Below are 11036 nucleotides of genomic sequence, written 5' to 3'. Positions count from 1 at the left end.
AAGTCACATTAATGCTCAGGAATATTTGGAATTGACAGAACCCAATTTTGAGCATCGTTCAATTCTATCTTTCGTTGCATTCATAGAAAAGGAACAAATTTATAACATAGTTGCATCATAAAAAGTCATCTAGAGGCCCAGGAACATTTGGAACTGATGGAACCAAATTTTGACTGTCGTCAAAGTCCATCACTGTTCTTACCCATAAAGAACAAATTTTTAAGATAATTCCATCGTAAAAATCTATATAAGTACTTAGGAACATTCGGAACTGATGGAACCAAATTTTGACTGTCGTCAAAATCCATCACTGTTCTCACCTATAAAGGAAGAACAAATTTTTAAGATAATTTCATCGTAAAAAGCCATATAAATACTCAGGAACATCTGGAACCAAATTTTGACCATCGTTAAAATCTATCGTTCTTTAAATCCATTAAAAAATAACAAATTTATTACATAATTGCATAATAAAAAATCACCTAGAGATCCAGGAACATTTGGAACTGATGGAACCAAATTTTGACCAACGTCAAATCACGCCGTTCTTTTTACATTGAAAAATATAATAAGATTCTTGATAAAAATATTCTAAAAAAAAAGTAAAAAATTTGATATATAAATTTATTTATTAATTTTTTTACATTGACCTTAAATTTCTTCCTAGTTTACTCATTAAAATTATACATATATATATATATCAATAAATCATTTAAACCATTACAAATAAATGATAACAAAATAAAAATTAAAAACTAAATAGTAACATACTTCATTTAACTATTAAATCATTGAAATTATAAATATTACTTGCAATTTAACCAAAAATTGAGATTTAATTTTGTCCGTATTTAAAAATAAAGCCAATAAATCATGATTATTTTTATTTTAATTTTGATATTTGATTTCATATAAAAAAATAAAAATAATCTAACAAAAAATGGAACTTATTGACTTTTAATTTAATTATTCATAATTGTTTAATTTATTAGTTGTTATTATTATTATTATTATTATTATTATTATTATTATTATTATGATTGATTTAATAGAGATTTTATTTCCTTGTGCATATGACAAAGAAAATCGACATAACTCGGGCTGCTGTCGCTGGTACGATCTTCAACTAAGAAGTGACGTAACACCATTTCTAATTTGTCCCGCTGTCGGACGAATGTTAACTGTGAACAGTAAAATGTACATTATTAAAAAGAAAGTTTTTGTTTATAAATATTAAAATAAAATTTGATACATACCCTCATACAGTGATATCTTTCCGCGCGGACGCGACTCACGATATCTCTAATACGCTTGTTTAATGGGTTGTCTAATATTGGTATCGAAGTACGATCGGTGTCGACTACCGTGGTGCCAAAGACAGCTTGGATCCATTCCGTTGATAATGACAAACCGAACCACATGAACATGTGAATTCCGTTTTCTGAAAAATAGTTGGAAAAATTTTATATAAAATTACATAAAAAAAATTTTTTGGGCGTTTAAATAGATTTAAAAAATTATAACCACATATAATTATATATAATTATCTCAATTTTTTTGATATAGTTATGGATAATTATATGAAGTTATATATAATTATACATAGCTAATTTTTTACATATAATTATATGAAACTATTTCAAAAAACAAATATAATATGTGTAATTACATAGAACTATCTTAAAAATTTTTTATAAAAGTATGGATAACGATATGAAGTTATATATAATTATATATAATACATAACTATAATTGTTTCACAAGATAGTTTCGTATAATTTGTTTACATATAATTATACGAAACTATCTTGAGAAACAATTATAGTTATATATTATATATTATTATATATAATTATATATAACTGCAAATAGTTATATATAACAAGGTAATGTTACATTAAGTTTGCTACAATGATCTATAGTTGTTGATAGTTATGTATAATTTTATATGTCACGAGATATAATTATTTATAACTACCTAAAATTATATATAAATATCTCAAAATTTTTTTATATAGTTTTTTACATATAATTCTATGAAAATATCTTGAGAAACAAATATAGTTATGTATAATTATATAGAACTATTGATAGTTATATATAACAAGGTACTGTGACTTTAAGTTTGCTATAATGATCTATAGTTGTTAGATAATGATCTATAGTTGCACATATAGGACTCATAACAAGACGACTGTACATGTAATTATCCAAAAATACATACCTAACAAAAACGCTCCATCATCAGTGAACTTATCGAAGGAACACCTGACTTGCTGTGGCAGTTCCGTCGCCTGAACATCAACATCATGAAGGGGCAGTAACCTGGGATAGAAGTATATTACAGAACTATACAACGGCATCGTTACGACAGCTTGCATCACATAAGACCTGTCATCAATGGTCATATCAGCTCCTGAAAAAAAAATCATCGTTACAATCTCAAGACCAAAAGCAAAAAAAAATTTTGTTAGGACAACATAAGACTTGTAATAAATGAAAATTTTATGAGAATAACAAATCATATGATAAGTCTAGGATATAATGAGTAATTAATATGTTTTAACAAATCAGTTTTGTTATCGCGTGCCTAAGGGTAAAAGGGCGCATATTTTTTTTTTATTGCCAATCGAGTAGTAAACACATTCTACGCTTAAAATTGAAAAAAAAAATTGCAAAAGTAAAAGGGCGTATGTCTTTAATTATACGTCCTTTTACTTTTAAGAATTCGAAATTTTGGTGATCTAAAGGTGAAAAGGTGTATAATTTTTTTTTCGTCCAGTTTACAAAAGAACATATTCGTAGTTTAAAAATGTGAAAAAAAAACTTTCTGCGGTAATAGCGGCGTAAAACCTCAACTATATAATTTTTTAAAGTTAAAAAAGAAAATATATCCAAAAAACAATAAAGTAGGGTAAATACCCCAATAGATGGACACCCCCCAATAGATGGACAATTATTATTTCCAGAAGCAATTACATTAGTTTTAAGAACAAAAATCTTAAGTCGTTATTTTTTTTTTTACGTCTACAAGTAGTTGTGAGAGCGAAAAGTAATTTTTTTTTAAATGTTTATTTAAAATAATAGTTTTAAAAAATTATTTAAATTGGACGTCTCGAGGTTTTGCTCCGAGAGCGCCTCCACTAGTAAGCGTGTGACAGATAGCTGGTGGACATTATTTGTTATTATTATTAAAAATAATAAAAAAAGTAAGATTTGTACATTTGATTACGCTTATATTTCACTAACAAAGTTAGAAATATAATATTTTAATAATAAAATCGAAAAAAAATAATAGAATTTAGTGTCTATATCTATTGGTGACACTTTTCTGACCTCTATCCAATAGATGGACATTGAGTTTATATGATGAATTTTCTTATTTTTTTTTTAATTTTATTGGTGGATCAATGTGAGGATTAACGTGAGAATAAGAGTAAAGATTATAATAAACAGACATGTACTGAAAATGAAAGTATTATTATGATTATTGAAGAAATTGAAGAGAAAAAAGAAAACGCTGAATAAAAGAGAAAATTGAGAGAAAGAAATTTAAAAACAAAAGAGAACAGACCTATTAAAAAGAAGAAGAAGACAACATAAAATGTTTTTAACGTTGTGTTTTATAAATTTATATTGATTATTTATTAATTATTAGTATTCTTTATACTAATATATTTTATATGTTACTTTGCATGAGAAAGCATCACGTGTTCAAAAATAATAAAATTACTTTATGATGTATTTTGAAAATTACTATCCGATTTATCACCTTTTCTCTTTAATTTTATCAAGCTTTATTTTTTAGTGGAAAAAATTAATAAATTAATTATTTCTGATATAAATAATGAATTGAAAATATCGCTTGCAAGTAGTGTCTATCTATTGGTATTGACTGTCCATCTACTGGAAATTTTGTCCATCTACTGGGGTTTTGAACTTTTTCTTACATTTTTCTTTTTTATGAATTACTACAACGTTTTACGAAGTTTTACTTATTTTTTCCTGGTTAATTATATATTTTTTCATAAATATAATTTACTTTATCACAACTTATCTGTATATTACTATATTGTTTTTTTAATAGAACACGAGAGTTTGTTTAACCGTCCATTTATTGGGGTATTTACCCTACGCGTGATTTAATTAATTACGTAATTTTTACTTTAAATTAATTACTTAATTTGTTTTTAATTGATTCATTTTCTATTTGTATAAACAAATTGATATAAATCAAACTTTCTATATGAGGCTGTTATTTTAGTATAACTTGTCTTGTGAAACTATTATTTAACATTTGGTATATCAAAACTACAATTTTTTTTTATGCGCTTTTTTACCTTCAAATAGTACTTTTCTTAAAGCTGAAAGGGTGTATGTTTTGAGATGCACCTTTTCAGCTTTAGGATACCAACTTTTTTTTTCACAGATTTTTACGTTTCAGACAGTTTCAAACCGAATGGCAAAAAAAAATTTTTTTATACGCTCTTTCAGCCCAAATCCCTATTAACCCTTAGCTATACGCCCTTTTACCTCTAGGCACGTGATTTGTTTATTATATTTAAAAAAAAAATCCTTACCTCCAGATAACGCATCGCTCTTCAACAAGCAATTAACATAAAGCGGTAGTAGCTTCATGCACTCCGGCAGTACCAGTTGACTGGCACTAAACGGACTAGCACAGTGTTTCCTATAAGCCGCAAGAATAGTCGCACACCTGGACACCAACTGGTCCTTGACCGCCTTGGGAGAGTGCTCTAAAATCTTAACCACACTCTGTTTAGCAAAGAAGTTCACCATAGCATCAGGATCGCAAGTCCTGTACAGTTCCGTCATCTGTGAGGAAGTTCTCAAACTAAGATTGATAACCCTGAGCCTCCTTACGCCCCCTACAGAAGTGTATAGCAGCGCCACCTGGACATAAACGCCCTCTTCCTCAGTAAGCTTATCATCATGCTTAACCTCAACGGCAATAGCCTTGTTGCAGTCAATGCTCGCGAGTTCCATATCAGTTGTATTAGACATAAAAAAGTGCCCAAAGAAATCCGTCGGCCTGACTCCGGTGCTAGTCCTGACCCTCATCACCGCGTCGAAGGCAATCGGCCTGGAGATGTCATTGATGACATCCTGAACCAGCCGTTCTCCATCAATATCCGCCTGGAAGTAAGTGTACTTGAATATCTCGCCTCCAGTGAGTCTACAGACCTGGCCGATGGTCGCCAAGTCGACGTAGGAATTATTAAATACAAACAAATCAACGGAACACCCGGAACCGACGCACTCCTGGCCTAACATATTATAACCCGTGTTCTGGGGACTTAGAACAGTTTTTTCCTTGTCGGTTCCTAGAACCTTGCGGTCGTCGCGGTTCTTGAGCTTCCCTGGAGCTTCAGCGTTCGGGAGGCTGGAGTGGAACACCAGGAGCTTGCCAGCGCACTTGGAAGCCTTGAGCGCTTCCAGCCCGGCTTGAATCGCTGGAGCAAGAATAGTCTCGGTTTCGCGAGTGTCAGCAAACATGGCCGGGATTTGGAGCATTAGCGCATCGATTACTGCTGAAGATTCCTCGGGGTCGACTAGGAACCCGTCTAGCAGGGGCATGAAGACATCCTGGACGTCTCCAACGACCATCATCTGGGGCTGGGTTAAATTAGGGCTCACATTGTAGAAATGCACGGAACTGGAGTAGGTTATGAAGCCTACGCGCATGCGCGTCTTCTGTTCGAAGGAATCTCTTGGGAGGTGGGAGATTATCTCCTTCATGGAATTGCAGAGCAAGTGGACCATCCCGGATTTAATATTGTTGTAGGAAACGTCGATGACGAAGATCATGGCGGGGGGAGTAGGGAAGGTTGTGTTCCGGCAGTATTCTTTAGTAGCAAGGAACTCGTAGGTTCCGAGCATGAGTTCCGGGCGCTCGAACCGGTCCATTCGTTGGCCGGTGTGGTCCAAGTGCTGGAAGTACTCCTGGGGTACGTCGGTGATCGCTTTGCAGAAGCTACACTGGAACCGACGTCCGGCGTCGATGAATTGCATGAAGGGGGACATGTAGGCCTTGCACCGGGTGCAACGGATTGGTCCGATTTCTCCCATGTCGATGATAGGAGGTTCTTGTTCGCCTTCGGCGATCTCCGCCATAGGGCTGAGGATAAGGCCGAAGGGCACTCCGGTTTGCTTCATCATGTCCGTGGTGGTGGGGACGGTGTAGATGGTGGAACGGATGAATCTTGGAGAGGCGTTGCCTTGATCCTGGACGATGAATTTTGTGGTCACGAAGGGCGGGGCTAAGCCTTTTTGGTTGGTGATAAATGTACCACCGCGGGATTTCTGGTCCTCTTGCATCACTGGGATGGGAGAGGGCATGCACTCTGGGTCGAGGCGCTTTGCTTGGGCAGGCTGGGTTCCGGTTTGGTAAGGAGCGCCGGGCATGGTCACGCCCTGGGGGTAGGGACGGCCGTAGGGGTCTTGGTAGGGGTATTGGGGCTGCTGGGTGCCTTGGTAGGGGTACGGTTGGCGTGGAGCTTGGGCTTGGGTGGGGAACGGCCCGGGTTGCCCGGGGAGCGGTTGGTAGTTTAGGTTCTGCTGGTAGTTTGGACCTGATTGGCCTGGGAGCGAGCCTGGGCCTGGTTTGGGGGGATGGGCTCCGTGTGGGCCGGGTGGCATTTGTCCTGGGCCTATGGGTGGTATTCCTGGCCCGGGTGGTGGGTGTTGAGATGGGCCTGTGGGTGGTAGTTGAGATGGGCCTGTGGGTGGTAGTTGAGGTGGGCCTGTGGGTGGTAATTGGCTAGGAGGGCCGTGAAAACCTGGTGGGCCACTGGGTGGACCTGTAGGAGCCATTTGTCCTGGTGGTGGGCCACTGGGTGGTGGTCCACCTGAAAAATTTAGAAAATTATCAATTTTTGCTGGAAATTTTTTTATTTTAAGTTTATTTGGGTTAATGTTAATTACCTTGTGGTGGTCCATGTGGTCCAGGTGGACCAGATACTTGTGACCCAAATGAATTTTGTGAAACTTGTCCATATCCTGCATTCCGGCCGAGATAATTACTAGGTGGTCCAGGTGGTCCACTTTGCATACCAGGATTAGGTCCTGGGGGCCCTTGGCCTTCAGGGTAACGATTAAAATTAGCGTTTTGTGGAAGACTTGACACTGATCCAGGTGGCCCAGGTGGTCCAGGTGGTCCAGGAGGCTTATCAGATCCATGGTCACCCGTGAAACCGTTCATGTTGTTACCAGGAAAGTTCTGTAAGGATGTATTATTAAAAAAATTCTTTTAATATAAATTAAGTAATTATTATTGGTTATTAATGAATTACCGTAGCGAGACTCATGTTGGACATTTGGTTGGTCAATCCTGCGGGCCCGTTTAAGCCAGGTGGGCCGGGTGGTGGTCCAGGTGGGCCATTTGGAGGCGGACCTTGAAAAGATTGGTTCTCTCCCTGGTAGTAGTAGTTTCCTTGACCGGCTGGTTTTTGGGCGTAACCCGGACCAGGACCACCCTGGCCCACCGGGGGCTTCATTGGGACATTCGAATTCAATCCGTCAGATGGTCGGGGGCCACCGTAGAGTGGCTGCATGTATTGCGGGTTCATTTTTTTTGGCTTTCTACTAAAAATTTTTTTTATAAATATTAAAAATTTTTTTTTTTTAATTAAGAAAATTAAATTTAAAAATTAGTCCAAATATTTCACATGTAAAAATAAATAAAAAAAATATAATCAATATTTTTGTGTTAATTTAAATATTAAAAAAAAATTTTCTAAAAATTGTCAAAATTTTTTTTGACAAAAAAAAATTTTTTAAGTCAAATAAAAAATTTTTTATAAAAATTTAGAAAACTAATTTGAACTTAAAAAAAAATTTTTAAAAATCAAAATAAATTTTTTTTTATTAAAATTTTTAAGTTATTTAACCTCGAAAAATTTTTTAAATCGTAATAAAAAATTTTTTATAAAATTATTGAAAATTAATTTAACCTCAACAAAAAATTTTTTTTTTCTAATGATTAACTTTTTAACCGCTTACATATGGAACGTCATAAAAAAAATTAAATCACAATTTGTAAATTAAAAAATAAAAAATTATCGCTGTCAAAATGAAACTTGAAAACTTTTTTTAACAAAAATTAAAAATTGAAATTAGAATTATTATGATTTTGATAATTATTATCAAAATACTTACATTTAATGAGAATGATAATTCATCCCAATCTCGATAATTTATAAAATGACCCAAAATATGTTTGAAGTGTCACGTTGACTGGAAACCAGATGACCCTTGATTGACTAAATCCAGCAGGTAAGTATTTAATAAATCACAAAAAATTTAAAACTTAACTCGAGTGATAGCGAAGAATATTGCTTGAAGTTTATTTAAATATCTGTGCCTGCAATATATTATTTATTAATATAATTATTATTTTATTTATTATAAATTGTAGAAGAGAAAATATTTATTAGTTATTATTTTTGCTTTACTCACAACGGCACTCACTGCTGTCTCTTCGCTCGTGACTGTACTGCCACGTAATGTAGCTCTGCGCATGCGCAGACACGTTAGATCCGTACACGTCACTTGAGATTATTTTTCAGATTCTCTCTAGAGTTTTCTTGAAGATTTTCTGGAAAATTTCAAAAAATTATTTGTGAAATTTTGTTGGAATTTCTTTTTTTTGAGTTTAGAGCGAAGAAATCTTTTTTTAGAAAGAAGAAATTTTAAGTTTGAAGAAGAAAATTTTGAAATTTTTTTTAATTAGTTTGAATTTCCCGCGGAGTTTTATAGAAAGGTAGCGCGCAAGGGTTTTATCTATTGTTAGTAATCCCGAAGCTTGGGGAAAATTTTTAAATTTTATGTTGAAAATAAAAAGTTTATTAATTTTTGGAGAATTTTATAGTTTTTTAAGGATTTTTTTTAAGAAAATTAGAAGTTTTTTTTAAGAAAATTAGAGTTTTTAAAAAATCTTTGGAGAGTTTTTTTCTTTAATTTTGGAGAAAATTATTAAATTGAAGAAAACAAAATAAAATTTTAAGTGAAATTAAAAAATTTTTGGATTAAAATTTTGAAAATAAATAAAAAATTATTCAATGTAAAGTTTTAAAATGTAAAAATTTTTTTTTATCGATAAGCTAAAGTTTTAATAATTTTTTTCTACACTCTGTAACTTTTTTTTTATTAACTTTTAGTAAAAAATTTAAAGATGAATTTTGTTTATAATTTAATTTCCTACAAAAATATCAGAACAAAAATTTGAAAAAAAATTTTCTGATATAGTTATTTTGAAAATTTAATGAAAAAAAAAATTTTTTTTGTGTTTTGTATAAGAATCTTAATTTTTGAGATATAGAGCTGAAATTTTGAAATTAATAAAAAAAAACAAAAAATTGTGATTATTTTTTAAGGTCTAATGTAGACATTAAAAGTTTTTTTTTGTAATAATCTGAAGAAAAAAACTAATATTAATTTAAAAGACTTAGTAATTTTAAAAAAATACTTTTTTATCATTTAAATATAGTTTTTTAATCCTAATAAATTCAAAATTGATTTTATAAATATTAAAAATTATCATGATACTGAAAGTGCACATGCGACTCAAGTTTAATTACATAATATTAACCTTGATGATAATAAACTGTCAAAATAGGCCATAAAAACGATACTTTACGATAATAGATATTTTTACCATCCCTTATGAGAAAATGAGAATCCGAACAAAAACAGTTTCACTGTAAAAAAGACGCGCCAAGTCCACGTTCATAAGACTATTAGGAAAAAAAAATTTTTTTTTTTCTTTACAAAAAGATACAAAATAAAAAAATTAAAAAATCCAAGTAACCGATATGATTGTTTTTGATTTTCGGAAATTAAAAAAAATTTTATTGTAAATTTAAAAATTAAAAAAAAAATTTTAGAACGTATTTAGTGTGCGTGGTTGCAAAATATTTTACTTTTAATGAAATTCGTAAAATCTATTTACTAAGACTTTAAAAAAATTGAAATACACAATGACGCACACCAAGTATGTTCTAAAATTTTTTTTTTAATTTTTAAATTTACAATAAAATTTTTTTTAATTTCCGAAAATCAAAAACAATCATATCGGTTACTTGGATTTTTTAATTTTTTTATTTTTTATCTTTTGTAAAGAAAAAAAAAATTTTTTTCCTAATAGTCTTATGAACGTGGACTTGGCGCGTCTTTTACAGTGAAACTGTTTTTGTTCGGATTTTAGTATTTTTTGTAATTATAATGAAAATTTACAATTGGTACCAACTTAAATCTCGTGTTGACTGCATTTTTTACTGCAAACTATCCCCTTGAAGCTACAGTTTATGTAGATGTAATTCCAGTGCACCCTGGCGGCCGTAAATGTAAGCTGTGAATTACTTTTTTTAACTGTAGTTGCTTATCTATATGAGGATTACTACACATTTTTATTTTATCTAGTCTGTGGCGCTGACCTTTCTCCATAAAAAAAAAGTCAGGATCGAAATTTGTGAGCGAGCTATAGTATGTGCTGATAAAATTTAATAATTTCAAGTAAATAAATTGTTATAAGTGAATATAATTAATTAATACGGTGAAATAAATTATGAATTACTGTTATGATAAACAAATTGGGTAAAAAAAGTACCGTAGAATTAAATAAAATTTCGCAGCCTCAGAAAGCCGTTCTGCTTACAGTAAACATAGTCGGTAGTCTGGCGCTCCGTTTACAACGGATTTGAACGGAACTTGGCGCCAGATTCTACCGAATCTGTGAATTATATTGGATGAGCTAAACCAATTAAGCCATTCGAAGTCCTTTTCGAGGAAAAAGAAAATAACTAAGCTAAGGAGGTATCAACACGTCAATGCCTATTGAGCATGGGCAACTAAACTCCCTGAAAATATATAAGCCCCGGCAAAATAACAAACTTGGTCATTTTATACAGGAGCACTTTACTGTGCAGGTCATAGGTTCTGATAATTAAAAAAAATCCAAAAGGCGAATAGTATTACTACTCGTCAACCTTCTTTTAACTTTATTGTAAACACCCTGT

General features: G+C 32.4%; 1 protein-coding gene across 3 annotated transcripts; it reads right to left on the bottom strand.

Moving 5' to 3' along the window:
- Window positions 1–995: 995 nt before the first annotated feature.
- Window positions 996–8617, bottom strand: LOC123264175 (protein transport protein Sec24C). 3 transcript variants are annotated; one of them, XM_044727330.1, is made up of 9 exons: window positions 8479–8617; window positions 8179–8383; window positions 7314–7602; window positions 7165–7240; window positions 6946–6978; window positions 4581–6869; window positions 2225–2416; window positions 1257–1441; window positions 996–1181 (listed from the first exon to the last, which is right to left on the bottom strand). In XM_044727330.1, the coding sequence occupies exons 3-9, from the start codon at window positions 7587–7589 to the stop codon at window positions 1035–1037; spliced, it is 3198 nt and encodes a 1065-aa protein (XP_044583265.1). In that variant the 5' UTR covers window positions 7590–7602; window positions 8179–8383; window positions 8479–8617; the 3' UTR covers window positions 996–1034. The 3 variants fall into 3 exon arrangements, with proteins under 3 accessions (XP_044583265.1, XP_044583264.1, XP_044583262.1); XM_044727329.1 differs by having other exon boundaries at window positions 6946–7240; window positions 7314–7605; XM_044727327.1 differs by having other exon boundaries at window positions 6946–7240.
- Window positions 8618–11036: the final 2419 nt, after the last annotated feature.

The sequence above is a fragment of the Cotesia glomerata genome, linkage group LG4 (assembly GCF_020080835.1).
Source record: "Cotesia glomerata isolate CgM1 linkage group LG4, MPM_Cglom_v2.3, whole genome shotgun sequence".
NCBI lineage: Eukaryota > Metazoa > Arthropoda > Insecta > Hymenoptera > Braconidae > Cotesia > Cotesia glomerata.
This window is presented reverse-complemented; position numbering and strand designations above follow the sequence as displayed.

Excerpts from the sequence above, each read along its gene's own strand:
- LOC123264175 (XM_044727329.1), bottom strand. The coding sequence starts at position 7,589 with ATGAACCCGCAATACATGCAGCCACTCTACGGTGGCCCCCGACCATCT. Across the intron at positions 1,442-2,224 it reads TGATGGAGCGTTTTTGTTAG|AAAACGGAATTCACATGTTC; the intron begins GTATGTATTTTT and ends ACTATTTTTCAG. Across the intron at positions 1,182-1,256 it reads AAAGATATCACTGTATGAGG|TTAACATTCGTCCGACAGCG; the intron begins GTATGTATCAAA and ends TACTGTTCACAG.